Source organism: Rhea americana, unplaced genomic scaffold (genome assembly GCF_003343005.1).
Source record: "Rhea americana isolate MKP2758 unplaced genomic scaffold, rheAme1 scaffold_55, whole genome shotgun sequence".
NCBI classification, from domain to species: domain Eukaryota; kingdom Metazoa; phylum Chordata; class Aves; order Rheiformes; family Rheidae; genus Rhea; species Rhea americana.
Genome location: NW_028186701.1, coordinates 4,310,690 through 4,333,317, shown reverse-complemented (window position 1 = coordinate 4,333,317; position 22,628 = coordinate 4,310,690). Strand labels below are relative to the sequence as shown.

The 22,628-nt window shown below is 35.6% G+C and overlaps 1 protein-coding gene across 1 annotated transcript in view; it reads right to left on the bottom strand.

The window, feature by feature from the left end:
* Window positions 1-20,133, bottom strand: part of RNGTT (RNA guanylyltransferase and 5'-phosphatase) — a 189,205-nt gene extending 169,072 nt beyond the window's left edge. Inside the window, exons 1-5 of the mRNA XM_085318674.1 lie at window positions 20,028-20,133; window positions 13,635-13,738; window positions 13,428-13,516; window positions 9,714-9,789; window positions 6,117-6,366 (exon numbers count right to left, since the gene is read on the bottom strand). Coding sequence (XP_085174800.1) covers window positions 6,117-6,366; window positions 9,714-9,789; window positions 13,428-13,516; window positions 13,635-13,738; window positions 20,028-20,114 — 606 coding nt within the window. The 5' untranslated portion in view covers window positions 20,115-20,133. The remainder of the gene's footprint in view (window positions 1-6,116; window positions 6,367-9,713; window positions 9,790-13,427; window positions 13,517-13,634; window positions 13,739-20,027) is intronic.
* Window positions 20,134-22,628: the final 2,495 nt, after the last annotated feature.

Here is a 22,628-nt window from a genome sequence, read left to right as displayed (position 1 = left end):
TAGGTCTAGCACATTTTAAGTCTCAAAATAAACTTAAACTAGAAAGGAAAAAAAAAATAGAAAGATTGAATATACTCATGACAACAAATATGGCTTTCCATGTTTTGCATGGTGCCAGATTTCAGGAGTTTTAGTTGATCTAGCAAAAACTGCCTAACAAAAGGAGCTSAGAACATAAAAAGCTGATTTCTAACAAAATTATTTGTGTAAGAATATGCTGGTATAATTTCATTCTCAGTCTAAACCAGGTTACTACCTTGGAGAACTTATTCTGAAAGCCATAAAAAAGCCTAAGGAGTGATCAATAAAAGAACACTAAAAATAATACTCAGACTGAAATAATGCATGTTTTCCAGAAAATGTTTGATGGTGAATGAAACAAAGACAAGTTCTGCACAACAAAGAACACAATAAAGCCATAAAGCCCAGAAAGTTCCATAATCAAAGATTTCTACAGAAAAACTCAAACCTACCAGACTTATTTCAACAACATCTCATATAAATTCTCATTGCAGACTGAGAAGATCAAAGCACAAAGTTATATTTACTTAACTATGAATCCTGCAAATGAAGACAGAAATATTTCCTGCCTGTTCTCTAAAATGCTTGAAACTTGCCTTAGCAAATCTAACTGCACTATTGATGAAATAAGCCTTTTTGCTCCCCTCCTCTTCCACACACCGTGGCACTCATCTGCTCTATTCTTAAGCCAGTGAAGGAACGAAGCTGGCAAAAAAACGACAACATAAGTTAATAATTGTCTGCCAACTGAGTACCCTAAACTAGATCATCATGGGATGAGTCAGCACCAGTGCCAGCCCAGGGGAAGCAGAAGGCACACAAGGTGGGCAAGGCAAGCAGCGCCGTACTTTCCACTAGCAGCCTGGACCTGGTTACGGTTGCCTCAGCTGCATCACAGAATTGCACTCTGAGAACAGTATAGCCTCAAGCATTAAGCTATATCACGATCTTAGTTACCTTAAGCTCCACAGACTTCTGGTGTGTCCCTTATCCTGTACTTTTTTTTTTTTAATGTGTGCACCAGCAAGAGTGAGGCAGGGAGCCGCACATGGCTGGCCAGAACCGAGGCCAAATTCTCAAGCACTGGTTACACGCACCACAGAACAAAGGAAGACAGCTGCGACACTGCAGAAAATAATGCCACAATGTAATGGCCCTCTGGACTAAAATTAAAGCAAAAAGCAGGCCACAGGAAAGATCTCCCCGCAAAAAACATGAAACTTGTGCCTGCCATTTGAGAGTAACTCACGTAGATTTTTCTAATAAAGACAGTTAGGCAAATTCACAACTGGTTCTGGAGCTGCTATCAGAGTGCATAGTACAATCAAGTTTCCTGACAAACTGGAATCAGCTGCATGCTGCTTTCACACTCAACATAATTTTGTGCAGTTTAGAGAATTCTCCGTATGGTGAGAAAGAAAAAAAAAAGTGAATTATTCAAAATTGCAAGAGTGTTAGCTTCTTAGAATGTAAAAAAATATATATACATCCTAATTTGGTTCCAGTTACTTAGCTTACCAGCTGGTGTGGCTTCTTTGTTTTTGTTTATTGTAAAAGCTTTTAATTGTTTACTGATTTTAAACACCTGACCAGACACAACAGGTTCTGTTGCAAAGGCAGCACATGCTTGATGTAAATAATTATATATGCATATATACATGCTTGTATTTTGAGGTTGAAGAGGGGTGCAATTTTGAGAGAATTAAAGAAACAAGTACAGCTTGTAAGTGGACAAACAAGCCAAGTTCCTTTTCTCTTCTCATGCATGCTTCTCCATTCCCCTGACTAAGCAGCCTGGTAACCCCTCCACACAGTGCTGTCAATTTTAAAACGTAGAGTACTGAGGCAGGGGGGAGCAAAGCACTGAGGACCCAAGGTGAAGAAGAGGCTGTACACTAAGATAGCAGAGGCAGAATATTTCAGTCAACTACAGGCAGAATATTTCAGTCGAYTACAGCAGGCTAAGACTATAATCAGTTATCTAGAGACTTGATCCGATATGAGGATTAAAAAATGCCATGGACAGACCAAAAGAGGCCTGATCTTTTTTCCTGCAAAGCTTCAAGTATATTCATCCGCTAAGGCACAGCACTATGAAAACAAGGTGCACCCCCCACAGCTAGCTCAGCAAAACTGTACTTTCAGACAGCATGAGAGTTCGCTTCAGTTCTGTCAAGAGCCACTTGGGTACCTGCATTCAGCTACCTCTGCGCAGTGGTGGGAACAGCCCCAACCCTGCATGTCCCAGACCCTGCTGGCTCCAACAAGGCCTGGGGCAGGGACAGCCGCCTTCAGCTCCTCAGAGAACTGCCCAAAGGCCAATATACTCAAAGAGAGTCCTCCAGAGGACAAGAAACAGTTCAAAACACATCAGAAAGAGAGGGAATATGTATCTTCTAAAAGGGAGGAAAGGAGAGCCTGGGAGTTAAACTGACCAGCTTGTATTTTACTCCTAGAAACAGAGAAACAAATCACAGAAACTGCTCTGACCACGTACAAGCAAARAAGGATACAACAAATTCATACTGATTCTTACTCAAGAACAAACTGTGCTCAACTAATCACCTGTCTTCTGTGCTGAAACAGGCTTCACAGAATGGGGAGAAGCAGAAAATAYCACGTTTTGGATATTGGCTTTAAATCTTGTCTTGCACAACATTCTCATAGGTGAGCTCAGAAAACATGGGGTAAATGAAACTTCTACAAAACAGGAAAGCAACCCATTTCAAAACCAGATTCCTAAAAGTTATCAGTGTTTCACTAACAAACTGGAAGAAGATAGTAAGGAGGCTCTACAGGGTCTGTTTCAGATGTAACAGAATTAATTCTTTTTCTTTAACTTGGGTAATAGAATATTCTTAGTTTTGTGACATGTGAATATAAGAACAGGGATATAGACTGTAGTGGTAGCTTTAGAATTCAATGTTATCCTTAATTTTACGGCTGGGCTTCAAAAAATAGGGTGCAATTCATTAAAAACAAATTCAAAGTTCTGTACTTAATAAAGAGTAAGCAGTTGTACCAATATACAGAAGTGGACAACTGGAGAAAAAGATACAAAGGCAGTAACAGACAAAAGCTGAATTAGTGCCCTTCTGTCTTGTAAAAGGCAATTATATTGAGATTTATGAACAGAAATATAGCCTTAAGACATGTGGAATATAATTATTCTCTATTAGCACTGAGATGGCCTCAATTAGAGACTTACGTTCAATTATGGGAACCATAGTCTAAGAAAACCGTAAGTCAACAGGATAGAATACAAAGAATGACAAGAATGGTTAGAAGCCTAGAAATACACAATGTAGGAAAAAGTGAACAAATTAATATTTAACAAGAAGAAGGAGAAGGCTGGAAGGAAACAAGACACCAGTTTTCAAGTACATAAAATGTTGCTGCAAAATAAGACAGTATTTTTTTCTATATTCATCAAGACATATCTACAGGCGGAACAGTAAGTATAAGCATTAAACTTTAGCAAGGAAAAGTGGGTTAGATAGAGAGGAAAACAGTCACTAATATTTAGAATCAATGTACTTCAACAGTTAAACAATAAATATTATCTTTGTTATGTCAGCCACAGTATTTAATGGTTTCCCTGGTCTTACAGGTGACCACAGGACAGTTGCCCTCAGAACTGTGAGGAAAATCATGAACAGTAACAATCTCTTCCAGATCGAGACGTAACCACCCACTTCAGAGGCACTACGTATTACACCCTGTATTTCCTGTGAAATACGCAATTTCCATGGGAATATAACAGATGGTACTCTTCCTTAAACTGTAAAAGATCTGGCTGACCCATGAGGAATTTGAAAGTTCTGGCTTAGAACCGTTAACTTTTTGTCCTATTTACAAAATATTTTGGGTTTTTTTCTTGATAAAATGAAATTCCAAGCATCAGCTGATAATGTTGCTGCAATGCTACAATCATTTTTAGTGTGCACAAGTCAAAAAATGTTTGGATTTCTTCCGTAACATCAGAGATTAGAGCAGACTTCCTGTAACCTGTCAAGTACATTCAGCGGATGATGAAAGAAACCAGAATGGCATTATGTTCTTACTGTCCCAACAGTCTGCATACTGCAAAAAGAGAGGTTGTCAAGACGTCTTGCAGTCAAAATATTTTAAGTTTTAATGAAGGAGACTGCAGTAAAATTTCTCATGTCCTGGCCAGAATTTCTGAAACAGAGTACAGGTTAACTTCACTTCACAGGCTATTTGGGCAGTTACGTCTGTCTATTAATTATCCTAATGAGATGACAGGAAAGTGTCTCTTCCTCTAGCCCCAAACCTTCCATCTCTCCCTCCCTGCAAAGATTTAGGTCCAAATGAAAAGATTTCAGAATATCAGTATCAAAGAACAAACGCATTCCAGTCAGCTCTACTTTGACACTATATACCCACCCCAGGTGTTCAGAGTCGTCAAATTAGAACGCTGAAAACACTGGTCGCAAAAAAATAATATTAATTGCAATGCTGACAATTTAGCCCTTTGGACAAGGAGTAAAATGACAGACTATCTAAGCAAGAGGTATTTACCTGATAATCATTCCCCTTGTGGATCGCATATCTACAAGGAATCACAAATAGACTGTATCCATCGCTACTCAGTTACAGAGCAGTCCAATCTGCCAGCCAAGAACCATGGTAAAGAATTCTCTCCATCCTTCGTCTTCGTGCCAAAGAACGTTCCTCCAGAGCTGTAAAACCGAATTATACGAATATGCATATTAACTAGATGAATCTTTCATAAATTCTCTTACTCTTTAATTACATTTTGGTGATTAATATGCTTATTCGTATAATTTAGCTTCCAGCTTTCAAAGGACTACATTGGCAGATAATAAAAAGCCTGGGAAGCCTGTATCATGATTCCTGTTAGATAGATCAGATTTTTTCCTGTACTGGAGGAAAGGAGATCATCACTGGACCTCACCTTCACACCTCATTTGCTAATGCATCAAGAGGTAAGTCAAAAATCAGTCTGGTGACTGAGGGAAAGTTTTTTTAACATCAGTATTTCACCGCAAGGCTAATGGATATAATGGCCATTTCACTGAAAATACTTTGACTATTTATGGATATTTACAACTGTAGACAATCTTTTGTTCCAACTAATGAACTACTAAGTTTTCAGAGTACATCTTGCTTCTTTGAATCAGATTTTGTATTCTTTTCAGGCTAATTTCTTCCATATTCCATCTGTAAACTGTAACGAACAGTTGCAGTAACAACAAAATGTATTTTTGCCGCATATTTCATGCGAGTATTTCCAAGTGTTTGCAAACAGCACACCTCAGCACAGAAGTAAAATAATTCAGAATTATGCAAAAAGAACTGAACATATTTTTGCATTCAGCAATATTCTCCCTACTATATTTACAGCTACAAAAATCATGAGTTTGGAGAGAACTGAGCCATCCATCTTCAGTACAATACAAGTATATTCTTCTTATTTGAGTATCAGCTCCATACCATAGGAAAAGCAACTATAGTAACTTAATTGTAATAATGCAARTTGATTGCAAAATAATCACAATAAGTGATCAGCCACATTCTTTAAGTTATCTTTATATAATTCAAATCATTTCGAGCAAATAAATTTTCAGAATTGCCTTGGGTTTTTTACATATCACTGTTTCCTAATTCAATTCTCAATTCTCTAAAAATTTTCAAAAGCAAGAATATTTATTGAAACAAGCACTAAATTTAAGACTACTCTGAATTTCATCCACATGGCTAAAAATAAATAAAAACAGTTTACACGCCTACCAAAATATTTTACCTCTGAAGATACAGTGAAAATTTAAGAAGTGCTTTATCATCCCAAATTAGGCTTAAAAAGTTATTATATCAGAGAAATTTTACAATAATTGCTGAAGTATTGAACGTTGAAATTTAAGGTTCGTATAAGAAACACAAGAAAGATTGCACTGAATCTACCTGTTACTCACGTTTAGAGACAATACTATTAGTTCCTCACCTGCAAGTGCACTGGGATTTATACAGCATGTATTATGTAGCGACTAGTGACTACGAGTTTAAGAAATTCAAGGTAGCAATTAGTATATTAAGTTTTCAGTCAGAATTACCAGTTTTAGGCGTTCTTTTCTCCTTTTGCCATAGGAAGAGCTTGATGACCCAGGTTCTGATTCTTGGCTTCCTGTTTTACCATTATCATCATCTTCCTCTTCATCTTCATCAAAGCACCATTCYGGTAACTCAGGTGGTGATGGTGCATCATCTTCATCTCCATAACGACGAAATAATTCCTTCAAATAGTCACCTTTATAAATACCTGGTGGTCTAGCCTGAGCAAAAGTAGCCACAGCTGCCTCAACACTGTCAAAAAAATTGATAATTACTCTGGATGCTTCATTTCTGTTTTATTCATATTATATCTTAACAAAAACTTATTTTGGTGTTAAGAATTCAGAAAAAAAAGAAATCCAACGATAATGAAAAACATTCATTATATTCAAATTTAGGTCAACACGGCAACTGTTGCTCCTGCACAAGATTCTGCATAATTATGTAGGTACCGCTTATGCTCTCAGAAGTAACTGTAGTTTGCACTGCTTTATCTCCACATTGTAGCTAACAGCTCTCTGCTGGACTCCTAGGTCATATTTTCATTAATGCTAYAGAAAAGGAAGGGGTGAAACACAGGTAAGTACAAGGCTGAATGGACAGGACGGAGATCAAAGAAAAACATGAATAAACGTCATAAGCAAAAATACAAGTGTTAAAGTTCAAATATGGCTACATTTTTCCCCTAAGACCTATCTTCCTTTTCAGTAGGACTTTTGCCATCATGCTGAGAAAAAGTATTCTAATCTTTTGAACTAATAGCTCTTTCCAGAAGTTTCTTACAAAAGCTGTAGTTTGGAAGCCTCTTCCTATAGCTAACACTTAAGATTAAATGTTTTAATAAACTGGAGACTGTATCNCTTTCCAGAAGTTTCTTACAAAAGCTGTAGTTTGGAAGCCTCTTCCTATAGCTAACACTTAAGATTAAATGTTTTAATAAACTGGAGACGGTATCACAAAAAAAAAAAAAATAGAAACCAAAACTAACAAAGCTGCTAGTCATGCAAGTTACAATCCAACTGCAAAACACTAGAAAATATATGGCAATGAACACAGCACAAGAACCTTTTGACAAGTAGTTTCCAAACCTCAAGAGCCAATAGATCATTCAACGGTCTTACTGCTGTTTTCATAGATACTATGAAAGTGTTTAATGAAAAACAATGACTATATTTCCATCTAGAATTTATCATGGTTTCATGGAGCAGTACTGCTCCATCTATCAACATTTGGAAATCATGCTTTACAAAAGAAGAGAGGTCACTAAAGGCTCATCCCTCTATTAGGCTTCTCAACAAACACATATCTTAAAGCTGGAATAAAAGCATGTATCCCATGCTGTGAAAAGAACTTTTTCAGGTAAGATAGTCTACCACTGGAACAAGGAAAAAAAGCATATAGCTAAAATGAAAAAATAAATAAATAAAGAGTTTAAATACAAAAAGCCTCTTTTCTCTGAGCAGTCCAGTATGGGAAGGTGCCTGAGAAMTTTAAGAGGCAAATTTCCCAGAATAGATAGAAACTAGTAAGTTTGTTCCATTCTCCTGATATTTGGTAAGAGTAGAAAACAAAACACTTTGATGAGTGAGACTACCAGATGGTCATCAGACCTTAGAAATGACAATGTAAGAGTCTGGGCTACTTAGAAGGATCTTTCCTCCTCATTCTGTTTCCTAAGACTCCTAATTTCCTCCTCACAAGACAGATTTTATGCTGGTACCCTTCTTAAGTTGTTTCACATCTTTAATCAATGACTTTGAGAGGCCAGAACAAACACAAAGGGAATGAGGCAAGAAATAAGCTCAAAGTTTGTCTTTGGTAATATTAAAAGTAGTCTATACTACTGTGGAATATATAGTAATGAAAGCCAAATGATGCAGTACAGATTTCAAGCATAGAAATACAACCTGACAGAAAACATACTTCRCAAGTTCTAGAAACATGCAATCTTAGAGGAAAGTGAGTTGTGAAAAGAGAATCAAGTAAGGTTTCTGACAACTAGCCAGAGGGCTTTCAGTCTGGATGACCTTTCTTTAAACTAGCTGTAAAACACGTCTGTGTGTTCACAATGCATCATACGCTGCAAGCAATCCTGCATCATATGCTTAAGGAATGAATACGGATGGATTTTTCTACAGAGAAAACCTTATTTCCTCACCAGCCAATAACAATGCCTTATTTTAAAGAATGATACAGCAAACAATTTATCTTGATACAATGCTTACAGTTAACTGACACTTTACAGGAATTCCTTCTTTTGCTATAGAAATATTTACCTATTAGGTGGAATCTGATGTTTTTTTAAATAATTTGACAGAGATTAATAAACAATACAATTAACTATGTGAATGAAACAAAAAAAACCAAACAAACAAAAAAAAAAAGCCTTGGCTGTTAAGTTTTAAGGCTTTTCCCACAAAGGTTTGAAAATACATGAAGGCTGCACATAAGCAGAAATTTTAAATAAATTTAAGTGCACTTCTTCTTCAGAGCAAAGAATCAATGCTGATTCTATAAATTGAATGCTGCTTTTAGGTTGTTAAAGAGATTAAAAATACACAAATCTGGTAGTTCAAAGGATAAACTACAGCCATAAAGATACTAGTACCTGTATCTACTTCCTATACTCAGCTAAGATTCAGCCACCCACTATCAATGGTATTTTATCTCCATTATTCCAATGTCCTTATTCCAAGTTTACTTAAAGACAGGGGAAAAAAAACACCTCTTTATTTTCATCAGCTTGCATATACATGCCAATCACCAAATAAGCGGTATGTTCAGTCATAAGAAAACGTAGCAATAGGAGTAGATCCTTAAAGGACTGTACAAGAATATCCTCAGAATCCTTAAGGGGCATGGTGAAATGCCTTGCATCTGACCCAGTCAGACAGCAAAGAAATAGTGTTGCACAGATACAGTCAAATATGCAAAAATTATGCTCATCAGCATGGTTACTTGAAAAAGATCACTACTCTCTATGAAAACATCAACATTTTTAAATCATCCAAAATATAGATGCCTGACTTCAGTCAAACAAAAAGCTATGACATGGACTGTCTTCTCCGCACTTAAGAAGCATCACTCTACTGTGGCTCTAGCTAATCCTTTTCAGGACTCAAGAAATGAGAAGAGCCACAACAAAGCCACGTAACAGAGTAACAGATTAATCTTTTAGGCATCTCTGAACTCTTCGTATCTGCACACAACATGGGACATGACAGAGGGAAGAGGCACAGTACAATACATAAACTTCTGAAAGCCTACACACAGCAGGTGCAGCTGACTGTCAGCTTAACAGACCTGAAAGGCTTAACTGAAACACACTAAGCTGTCACATGATGATAGGAATAATGCTAATACAGGTCATTGCTCAATACAACTATTTTTCCAGGCAATAGCTACAGAAAATGAAAATTTCAAACACTGCATTTTTTTTTTTTTTACTTTTAAGTCAGCATTCCTCAACTGAAGGAAAAAAAGGTTTAGAATAACAAACAGTGAATACATTGCAATAGCTGTTAGGGCAATGAGTGAAACAAACTGAAGATGCCATTGATCATTCTCCACAGATCCCAAGAATTAACACTCAAAGTTACCTCCAGTCCAACTTCTCCACCAAAAAGGCACAGATCAGAAATCCAGTTCTATTGAAACCATGTGTGCAATGGACACCTACAACACGCAAAAAAAAAAAGGATACAATCATTTAAAAGTAGTTTTAATGCACCAACTTTAATTTCACAAGTATGTATTTTGGATCATTCTGTCTTCACAACAACATTAGAGAGTTATCTCCTTTCCTTTTACAATAGCTCAGACTCCGTAAGGAATATAAGTCTGAAAGGCAATTTATTACATTTTTACTGCAAATTATTATCAACAAGCATATAGGACACTTCAGTTTATCCCAGCTCAAGAGCACTAACGTAACACAATTGAAATATGGTTACTATAGATAAGGTTCTAAGGGTTCTTATGACTGTTGAAACGGCGATCAGAAGACAATACAATTAAATTTAATAATTATGCTTTTACTGAACTCAGCAAGCATTACATTCATTTCACACCATCGGGCACAAAAATCATATTCAGATTACCCTACTTCAAGCTTGAAAAGCAGTGTCAATAGATGACAGTTCTATTTCAAAATTGTTTTTACCATGCTAAGACCAGAGTAATTCTGAAAAAAATACCAAAAAGGGAAAACTGTACAATAAAATCACTTTGAATTACTTATCTCTTCAGTTTAAGATGAAAGAATTAAATCTCCAGCCTCTATTTTATAAAATTCTTTCCACAGAACAGTCAAATACATTTTAACACTGCTTTTTTTCCCTCCCCTTTCTCTTAAGGCAACAGCACCATCTAGTGATAAATAAACCAAGTCTGAAAACTTCTGGTATTAAAATTGTGTGAAAGATTCAAGAAAGATGTTGGCTCTTACAGTTCTTCACACTGAAYTTTTAAATGATCAATATTGCAGTATTAAGTTTATCCTAATCCCATATCCAATTTTTCTGAACTTTAACATATTTTTCAGCTTTGAGTATGAAGCAAGTCACTTTATTGAAATGATTTTTATTGCTTTCTGTATTTCTCCACAATACATAGAAGTTTAACAGCAATTCACTTAAAACTTACTTGGTTAAAATGTGAATAGCTATTTTCCTTTTCCTGTACACTTTCCTCCATATCGTAAGCAAAATTTTTAGCAAACCAAGAAAATTGCCTATAAGGATTAGACTGATTAAGACAAGAAAAAATGCATTTTTTTTGGTTTCATACATTCTAACCATGTAATAGTAAAAAGTGTGCAACTTTTCTCAAATGAAATTAATTTTAGCCTCTTTAGAAGATTCGTTCCTGGTAATCACTTCTTCTTTGTTTTCTCCTTTAGCAAAATCTTTGCATTTTGTTTTCTCAAAGTTGRCAGGCATACTCCAGTCCTTAAAGTCGCAAAAATAAAGCTTCTATCGTATATTTTTAGAGCTGAATAGAAATTTTTGCTCATTTATCAATCACATTTCTGCCTCTTTTCATATCTAATCTTGACACTGGAAATTAAACTGCACTCAATTGCTATTAAGAAGCCCTGAAGTAGTTACTGCTACCAAGAAGGTTGAGTCAATGATTTTATACACRTGACAAAGATAAGCATATCAGCAGTGAAACCAACAGCTTGGCAGGGAAAGCTCACACAGCATGCAGTAGCATCACTATTGCAGACTGCTTTCACTTGAGTAAACATCCTACACACTGGTCTCTCTGGTGATCTTTTAGAAGGAACAGGCTTCCACAACATGAAGCAACTTGTAAGTAACTCACAGAAAGGAAATGGAAAATCTCAGTGTTTGACTTCTACTACTAACACCCAGACCACAGGTTATCTAAGAGTTAAAAAAGGTCACGAGAAAAAAAAAATCAAGGAAAAAAAATATATAGAAAAGAGAACCAATCCAAAGGTTATAAAAGTCAAAAAGTTAATGGCCCAACACTATAAACAGCATTTTAGAAGTTAAAATACCAGTTAAATGAGATTGCTATTTCATGAACTTCACAATGCTACCCATAATCCATAAAAATTGCTGTCCCATAATAACATTTCAAGTTTTGAGATACTGTTGATYGCTGATTGCACTCACTAATTTAACAGTTCCTAATTTTTCATATCATATGCCTGTATATTACAGCTTAGGGAAGAAAAGACAGAATGAAATCTTAATTTGAGACCTATGTGAAATAAAGAAAAAGAGTATCTAAAAGAAAATTAAGTTCCCCAATTACATCTCCCAAGCATTGACTAAAAATAAGATTCTCAGTGTAAGACAAGAGGCAGTAGGTATAGACTGAAGTAAAACGAAATTCCATTGAAAGCAAAAAAAAATTTTTTTACTGTAAGGGTGATCAAACACTGAAACAGGTTGCCAGGAGAGGCTATGGACTCTCCATCCTTGCAGATGCTCAAAATTTGATGTCATGGTCCTGGATAACCTGCTCTAGGYGACCCTGCTTTGAGCAGGGGCATGGAGTAGATGATTCCCAGAGTCCCCCTCCAAACTCAACTATTCTATGATTCTTTATCCTAAACATTATAAACACAGTAACTTAGTTTACCAAGTTCTTATCAATGACACCTACACAAACTACTGTTCTGTGCAACTCCCTAAGTCACACAGACACTTAAATTCAGTAAGGCTGCGGAAATATCATCAATGATGACTGAGGACAAAAGTCCATCTGACTCTGGAAACTCAGCTGCACAGGCCAAGAAAAAAAAGAAAAAAGGAAAAAAAAAGAGCATCACAGTAATTTCTAATTTCTTACCTCTGACAATTTGAAGATAGAATTAAACATTAATATGCTTAAGAAAATCAGAATAAAATGGTTTACATTTAAAACTAGAAGCCACTCAAATTAAATTCAAATTTATTTTGCTCTGAAAAAAATTAGCATTAAGATCATTCAAATATTCACTGTGAAACTACATAGCACARAAGAAAACTCTAGCCTAGTATCTACTATCATTTTACAGTAATTTATTCAGCTGCTTTGTAAAATTAACCAAATAATCAGAGACTTTTTAGCAACCTAATATGAATTACAGTAAACCAGGATATCCCATTTATCAAACGCCGAAAGAGAGGAAAGCAAGAGGAAAGCAAGAAAGCAAGAGGAAAGCAAGAAAGCAAGAAAGAAGAAAGAAAGAAAAAAAGAAAGAAAAAGAAAGAAAAAAGAGAGAAAGAAGAAAAAAGAAAGAAAGAGAAAGAAAGAAAAAAAAAGAAAAAAAAAGAAAGTAAGTTCAGGCAACACATAGCCTTCATTTGTATCAGTAGAAGTTACAAAACCATAATGCAGGTANAAAGAAGAAAAAAGAGAGAAAGAAGAAAAAAGAGAGAAAGAAGAAAAAAGAGAGAAAGAAGAAAAAAGAGAGAAAGAAGAAAAAAGAGAGAAAGAGAAAGAAAGAAAAAAAAAAGAAAGTAAGTTCAGGCAACACATAGCCTTCATTTGTATCAGTAGAAGTTACAAAACCATAATGCAGGTATCATGTATTTGTAGACAATTCTTAATTGTCTATTTTTTGCATAAAATTGATAGCTGTAATCTAACTGGTGCATGCAGAAATATTCAGTTTTGTGTGCCAAGAAAAAGTTTACTTTAGAGTTAAAGCAATCAAATTGAGATTGGTATAAATACTGTAGTGTGGAAATTCCTTTGCTTAGATTTTCTAGAATCAGGAACRGTAGTTTTGAGTGAGTAAGTTACAAGTTAATGGGGAAAAATAGTGAAAATGCATGGAAGATGACACACACCTATAAGCTCTGAGGGATTCTTATCACTAAAGTGTTCACATACGCGAATAAATGTTTCTGTATTCTCAGGTGTAGGGCACTCACCATGCCTGAAAAAGAGCAGAAGACAAAGGTTAAGAGATGTTTGGGGGAAGGGAAAAAAAGATGGTTAATTCAACGCAATCTTTCAAATTAAAAACTAAATATAAAAAAGTACAGTCAACTTACCCTTTACATTGAAGCTTTATATACTTAATCCCCTCTTTCTCTATATCATTCCTATCATAGAATCTAGTGGTGTTGGTCAAGTCCACCAGTAAACCCATTTTAACCTAAAAAATTAAAATAAAATAAATGTATGTATTTTGTTCAGATATCAGTGGATACATACCAATTGGCTAATAAAATATAAAATAAAAGCAATAGCATGCTATGGTTGCAAGTTTAAAAGTTCTTCAATATTATTATTTGTTCATAGAAATCTATACAAACTTTTTTTTTACCACCACCAYACTCATCTTTCTCTGTAAAAGCTTCAGTGCTTGAATCAATTCAACCTCCTTAGTGTGCTCCCATCAATATTTATAAATAAGGAAAAGCTGCTAACAGCAAAAATATCCAGTTAATAAGTATTTTAAAGTGTTAAAAGATAGATAAGGCTAAATCAGGTGCTTTTACACTTTAAGTAAATCAGTGTTAAACATGGGCACAGTAGAAGAACCACAGAAAAAAATAACTACTGAGAGTTCCATGTACGTATCCTTTCAGAAAAACTAACTCACCTGCATTAATCCTTCCATTAAACTTTACTGCAAAACAAGTGAACACATTTTCAAGTTTTAAACAAAAATTCCCTTAAGATCTTAGAAACTTTTGACTCAAAACTAAAATGAGAAACAACTTTAAAACTTCAAAGATGCTCCTGGTAACTCAAGTGGTGGTTTCAACCACAGGGACTCTAGGACACACCTGAATTAAGGCTGCCTTGTCTGCTCTACTCTAATGTGCCCCCTCCCGCAACCCCAGGGAATCAACTTACTTTTTTAGTGTTTGATTTTACTACTGTAAAAGCACTATTTTAAAGCAGCCTTGTGGAAGCTACTGTTTTTACAAAGCAAGACAGAAAGCAGAAATTCCGCTGGGTGGCATCCTACACACAGGAATCATCTGCAAAGCACACCCTGCAGATGCCTCACTGGAGCTAACAAAGCCGGTGCATAAGTAGACGATCAAAGAAGGGAACTGAAACTCCCTGAGTAAAATAGATGTTACTAATAAAATAGTGGAAACCCCTTTATTCAAGGCTCTGGAGGAAAGTCTTCCTTTAAGCCATGGTCATAGGAAATCACAGAAAAACAAAACAGGAAAAAAAAATAGTTGCACAGCAGTCTGTTGACCTGATGCACATCTGCTCCATTCTAGGGAATTTCATCCTTAGTTCAACCAACTTAACTTCTTCCAAACATAAAATTGCCAGTACTAGTGTGTGTGCAGCTCACCAATACATCTGTGCACTATCTGTGCACAAACTCCTGGTTTCTTGCTTTTTAAGTACAACATATACTTTACACCAGATGCCTCTTTGGCATACATACTGTACTTTGTCGGTATGCAGCATAGCTTTTGGCCAAACCGCTGAATGTCACACTACCAAAYAGGATTCTCACCATGAAACCAAATGTCTTTTAAAAAGCCATTTCAGCAGTGCTGTTTTTGTAAAATCATTGTTCTAGTTCCACTTTTTTTTTTGGGGGGGGGGGGGGAGAGGTTAAAATATAATACATTAATAGTGCACTGAACTACATCAATGCTAAAGCATGATACACATGTAAAAATATAACAGGACAATGTATCTTCAATATATTCATAAAGCTGCAACATATATTCATTAACGGGATTTTGATTAATAAAATATATGGAAGATGCTTGGTTTCTCTCTACTTTAATGCCAATACTTGGCAATAATTTAAAATTGCATTTGGAAGAATTACAAATTAAGAATCTTCCTTTGTGCCAGATCCCACCTATAGGATGGTCAGAGTTGGCAAAAAGATTGATGTAAAAATCAGGTGTGTTTTTCCCAGGCAGCTCTAGACTATGAACCCATGTAATTGCCTTTTTCCCTAATTTCTACATAATTTATCTTCATAAACTATTCTTTTATTTAAAATATGAAGTTAGGTATAGTATTCCCAAGATACCCTCAACAAAGGAAGAAAAGGGGTTATTTTCAAAGGACATTTTAAATACAAGTTTAAAGATTTAATGACAGTATCATTTTAAAGTAAAGCTTTTTGCCTTCAGTTCTAGTATAATAAGAAAGAWGATCTTCAACAATGTGAATTACTCATGAAATAATGCTATACCGTCTGTCCTAGTCTGGAGATAGGGAAAAAGGACTATGAGAAAAGCAAACAGTTTAATAAAAGCATGAAGACAAACAAGCAGTCAGCATTGTTAAATATTTCAAAATGTTAAAGAAGAGCAACAGAAGAAACGCAAGTAATTTGCACAAGTTTCACATTTTCCCATTCAACAGTAGGAGAAAGGGATACAGTTATATTAGTGCTGAAAACTCATACTGCTAATTCCCAGCCCCACTGCTCCCAAACGCCAGCAGCCTCAAGCATTTCCACTAGAAGCCTCCAAACTTTCACAAACTCCTGCTGCAATGAAGTTAGAGTTGGCAGTGAGAAGGTATGTGAAAGTATAAAAACTAATTTCATGTCCAAGTGTTTAACCTCAAAAATACTTCARTAACACTCCCTTAACTTTTAAAAATTACTCTTTTGAACGTATTTATCTATAGATTWCAGTTTATTGACTGACATATGCAAGCCAGGACAACACTACAACATACATCAGATCCAAATTGTCACTAAAAATTTGGGGATGTTGCTCCCTAATGTGAACAGGATAATGAAATTCAGCAAAATGTCTATTTAGGCGGAAATTCAGGAGGATTCCAGGACTTCAGGCCACAATTACCATGTATCATTTCAATCATACAGAAGTAAAAATCCTGTGAAGTCATCACGTTCTTCATATACTTCAAAGAGCAGTAAACCTTCAGCCAAAGCTATAGAGTATATATGGCACAGAGAGTATACTGCATGAAAATAAAGTTTCCTTGTTTTATAGAAAGCATAAACATTAACTCTCTCAGTTCACAAGATCAGCTGCATACAATACACTGCAATTTAGAGAGGGCTAGGCAAAAGAAAAAGATAGACAGACAGACAAAGAAATATAAAAGTAACATACTGAAGTAGACGATTATGATATTCCAAAATGAATGTGAACACACAGCATTATCACAGRAATCAAAACATTTCAGTCACTGAACCGGGGTTATACTGTGCTTGCACCTGGTCTGACCAATCAGAATTCTGACCTAGAGGATCGAGTCTAGTACATGTATGTTCATCACATCCATAATTTGACCTACTGTGAAAAACTGCCATCGCATCACTGTCTTTCTCAGTCATGTTCWCCTAAGTTTGCTCTTAGAAAGTTCTTAATTGGAGCCGATTTCTGAAAGACTATCCAAAGTAAAATAGGTAGTTACCYTCTGAAAAAAACTATTCTTCTAACCAGTGTTTTGCATGAATCATGCCTTCCAGCCCACCACATCTAGYTTCCGTGGTATGACACAGCTTTGGAAGAATGAGTACTTTTGAATGGTTCAGCAATTTATCACTAAAATTTACACTTAYTTCTCACAAGGACTGTTGCAACACTAAAATCTTGGACACAGCACTGCAACACAATAGAAAYTATTTTTCTTTCTTGTAATCACAAAAGATGACTCAACAGGGGGGAAAAAAATAGAAAGCTTATCAATACTGYAACCAYATACAATAACACAATCTTCATACCCCCTCTACTCTCAGCTTACGATTATCTTGGCCAGTCTCTCCRTGTCCACCTATGGTTATAAAAGCCYTCCTCCTCTCACCTTCTCGCATTCCAGTGATCTCAAACTACTTCGTCTTATGCAAGGGCTCTTCGGCTGCTGTGCAAATAAACTAGCTTACAAGGTTCCCAACATTCCCCTTGAACAACCTCAGAAGCTTCCCACTAGGTGCTGAGACTTGAAAATGTCCTCCCCAAGAGACATTTGCAGGAATACTGCAACTTGCACATATTAATGTGCAACGTTTTTTATGAGTTAACTAGTCTCCTAGCACTGTGTAGCAGGAATAACACTACCATTTATAAAACACAGCCATCAGTTCTGGCACTTTTAACTTAATTATTTCAGAGAAGAAAGAAAAAAAAATACAACTCTCACCGTAGCCAACTGCTCCTACGTCTTCCTTAATGAGACCACTAGGATACAGTGTCAATAGTGACAAGCAGAAGAAGAGAGATTTGCTCTCCCTTATCAAATCCRTATGTAACACCCAGCCTTTCAGCAACCAGTTCTAAAAGAAGGGGAAAAATGTAATCTCACAGGAAGCCTTGACTAAAARATCTGCCTGTTAGGGAATGTACCTCCCCGCTTCCTCCCAGCTAGATGCTGACTGAAGTGGTGAACCAGTGTCCCTTCAAATAGCCGTAGTAGTAGTATTTCACCCTTACCAGTTTCACCAAATTCCTGTCAAATCTCTTATTTTGGAGAGAATTCAGATGGACCTAAGTAATAATCAGGTTTCAAAAGTGATCTACTATGCAAAGTACAAACATTYATCAGACTGAAGTCAAATAATGACAACGATACAGTGGGTTACTCTTGCCTCTGGAAAATCTACTTCCAAAGTCTCCTCAATTGCACATTCACCTGATGTTGCCAGACTGTTGCTAAATTGCTATTTTAAAAATACAGCACTCCAGTTAACCTTTGCCTATCTTGGCAAATTCAAAAATTTGCCAAATCCAAAATGTTTTCAAATAGTGAAAATTTAGTAACAGCATTGAGACTAGGAGAACACTAGGACTCAACACAGTTAATAGATTTTACTAGACTAGTAAGTTTGAGAGAAACYATATACTCTGCTTATTAACTGAAATGAAAAAAAATACAAGTGGACAGTCTCATGCTAGTAATCCTATTATCAGATTTCAATCACCTAACACCTCTGAAGATATTCTGAATTTGTGGTATTGCAGACAGACTGATTAATGTGCCTAGTGTAAAAGCTATGAAGGCTYACCATTAATTTTTTTTTTTTTTTGGTGACAATCACTAACAAGCAAATAATCAGAAATTCTGAAAACCTCTTATGTCTCTGAAGTTCTTTGCAACTTAACAGAATTTAGATTATTTTAAACCACTAATAAAAGTTGCTTTTTGAACATTTCTAGTAGTGATCATTAAAGTGTGGCCACCTAGTAGTGGCCAGAGTGAAAAAAATACAAAATGAGTGAAGAACTCAAGTAGAATGTAGATGCATAGCCCTAAGAATTCAAACAAGAAAAATCCTACCCATTTATGCACCTGAAAGCAAGCACTTATGTTTCACTAATAATATTTTCTTATTATGTTCTTACTATGTTTGCCTACAAGTACCAATATCATAGCCACACTGAGTACCTAAGCCCAAACGGAATCCACAAAATGTAAATCTCTACATTTTAGTCATCTGATTCTTCTGATGTTTAAGCTCTGGCATTGTTAAATAACTTTGAAATTAACCTAACTTGCATCAATGGCAAAATAACTCAGAAAGAAGTACCACCAATATGGTTGGTTTTGCCACATACACAGCCAAAAGAAATACTTCCCACTTCCATATGACAGTTAAATAAACAGATTTAGAAGAYTGAAGTAGCAGGTCTTTCTTTGCTTTGGGAGGTTCAAAATTCCATTTCCCACATCTCCAGAAACACTGGACAGACCTCTGTATTACATGCAAAGCTGGAATGGTGCTGTTCCCCACCTTTCATGTCAAAGTTGTGCTATGATACAGAAAAACATGTAAGTTGGACTAGATGGACAGAAAGGGGAAATGGGCTAGACACAAACAGTGAATGAGACTAGACAGAAAAAAGCCAAAAGCACAATTCTAACACAATAATAAAGGTTTCCACCATGAAGAAGAATATCTTCCCAAGTCCGAAGCCACACTCCTAAAAATTGTTTCTGTGTATGCATTTTTTCCACTAAGAAATTACTGGATAAAATCCAGAAACTGTTTTGTTCCATATTCAAACATAACTATTTAGATATTAAAGAATATCTTAGACATCAAAAGAAGAAAAACACGCACAGAAGTCARAAACTACAGAACAAGAGTTCTACAAGATTTTTCTTTTACTTTTAAATGCTTCCATTCCTGCAGGCAAAACTGCACATACCTGACAGCAACTGTAAAACTACACACTCGTATTATCTGAAGTTTGAGAATGACATCTCACCAAGATGACAGTAATGGCAGAAAAAATGAGGGGCATTTTGCTAACACAATGAATGAGCTGAAAAATTTAGTGCAATTCTTCATTATAAGAAAGTATGTTTGTAAATTAAGGTATTCTAGCAAGAAAAAAATCAGAAAAAAATCTGTACAGATGTCTCAAAAGAAGTCATCTACAACTTTTTCTTAAAAATCTGTAAAGCAACATTCAAATAAATACTAATAACAGAAGTTATGTTTCAATTAATAGAAAATTTAACTTTACCTTCAGACTCTTTAAGTAGTTGGACAACATACTTGGGTGAAAACGGTTTTCTTCAGCAACCTGTTCATCATATCTTGGTCCTAACATTGTCTTCAAAGGTAAAAACTTTCCTATGAAACATAATCAAATTTTGCAGTATTTTATGTAYACTTATGTATATGYAGACTAACAACTTAGTGATTTCAAAGCAATATGCTGAGCAGTTTTAGAGGTTCATCTTCAATGAAAAATAATTGCAGGRAAAGTATCAATAACAGCTTAATTGGGATTATTAGTTCCAAATTCTCAGAATTTGCAAATAAATTTAGAAGTTTAAAGGAAATACAGATTACCTCATCTAAAACAGACACAGTAATATTTTAAAATATTTAGTAGCTTTTAGTCTGCATTAAGAGCTACAGTACGTTAACAGAATAGACAAAATTTAAACCTACTGGTTAAAAACATGAAAACAGAATATTACATGACAGTTTTTCTATCCAACCTTGTAAACTTCAGTTTTGATTACCTGTAAGCATAAAATGTAGTAAAGATAGCCATAGCAATATTGCATCGTACCCAGAACACCGATGCACTACAGATATACTCTTTCTAATAGGCGACCCTTAAGGTTTGTTGGAAGAGTTCTGTTGCTGTAGAGCAGCAAGGTCATCTTCCCTCTAAAAAGCAATGCTTACGTGTGGTTCACACATCACACGAGCAAGCTTTTCACCCACAGTTTTGTCTCAGAATTACCCCTGAAAACCTAAGCTTTTGTATTTTATTTTTCATTCATTGTATCTACCACAGAATGTGTAATAATTTCATTAGAGAACTCTTCTTTCTAACTCCAATAAGCTACAGGTAGGTTATACTGTACTATGCAATAATCAATTATTCTTAAAAATTAAAATATACTGTATAAATTCCTATTCAGAAAAATACCAAAAAGTTATCCAATACACATAATAACTATTTGCAGTTGAATAAAGAATATTTTAAAGATAACTTTAAAACACAACATTTTAAAAGTGTCAGTCATTAGTAGCCATATCTAAATACAGCATTGATCCCAGCTTTTAACAGGTTGATACCATGTTTGATTTTGCTCTTTTCCATACTACAAAATATTTCAGCTGCAAATGTTTGCAACTATGAATTACGATAAGAAAACATTTTATTAGGATAGTACTGGAGACTATAAATGACAAATTAAACTACTTGTTTTGTAAGAATTAAGAGTAGTTAACTAGAAACTATAACCAAAAGCTGCTCAAACAAGTGAGAGAACGAAGCTTTCCCATACCTGCTCTGTGCCACATTGCAATTGCACTATCATCTGATTTTGCATACTAAAACTTCCCAGTTTTCGCATTTTTTGAGAACATTGCAGGCAGTGAACAAACACAGATCCATCACACTGCAGACATCTGAACCTCGGCCCCATACCATGGGACGGAGAATTGAGGGCATTTTGACAGTCCCTGACGGAGTCACTAATCAAGAAACTGATGCAGAATAGATTTTCCTTCTTCCTGTTAGTTTCACTAGGACAACTAATAGTGCTACAAGGTTGTTGAGAGCTATTTGAAGATGTTAACAACRTACAGAAAAGTCGCTCTTGCACCTTCAGTAGTAACAAGAAACGAAGGAAAAACAGTATTTTGAGGAAAGATGTCAGAAGAGACCAATGAGATGCCTGATCTTCGCCAGATGAGTTGCTCAGGAATAGAAACTCGCATGCATACATCTGTCTGGAGAGCAGCTTCATCAAACTGGAAGATTAGCTTTGCAGGACTACGTGAACCAGGCAAGCATCTCCCCCTCAGAGCGCAGCAGGAACAAGCACTCGAGCTGCAGGTACCAACTCAGCAGCTCAGTACCTCTTCCTACCCTTCTCCATGGACAAGAATTTGGAGCGCAAGACACCGCCACTACGTATTTCTAGGAGGCAGCACACCTCTCTTGAGTGTATCTAGAATCCTACATTGCCATTAGTTGTGAAAAATTAGCATGAATTAAGAGAGAGAAAGGACCTGGCATGTCTGTCAGGCACACCAAGTTAACGATATGGGCAGGCAGTAAAACTGGCAGAACCTCAGCATTTTCTCTCTTAAGAAAATATTTAAATGAAGTATATTCTGAATTATATTCCAAGACTAATCAAACAAAACTCAAAAAGCAAAAAAGCTTTTGCCTGAAAATTTTAATTTAAAGAAAATCCCATCCTTTTAATACAATTGTTTTCATGTTATTAAAAAGGCAGCCTTTCTATAACTAAAGGAAATGCACATATATAATTGTATAGCACAGAAGAGCAACAGAAAGTTTTTAAACGTAGGAAAAACCTCACATTGAAGCACTGGACAAAAGTGTTCCAGAAATCAAAGTGTTGACAGTTCCTGAGGTTGTGATGAAATTACATTTTTYAAAATTCTTCTACTAGCAATTAATCTACCTATTTCCTGGAGAAAAATAATGTTAATTCTATATCAATTCGATATCTAAATAAAATATTTTGTTAACTTTAATAGCTTTTTTTTTTAATAAAGGAGTGCTATTTATAACACAAATACCCACAAGACCTTTTGAACTCACTAAGRAAAAACATGTGCCTTTCAA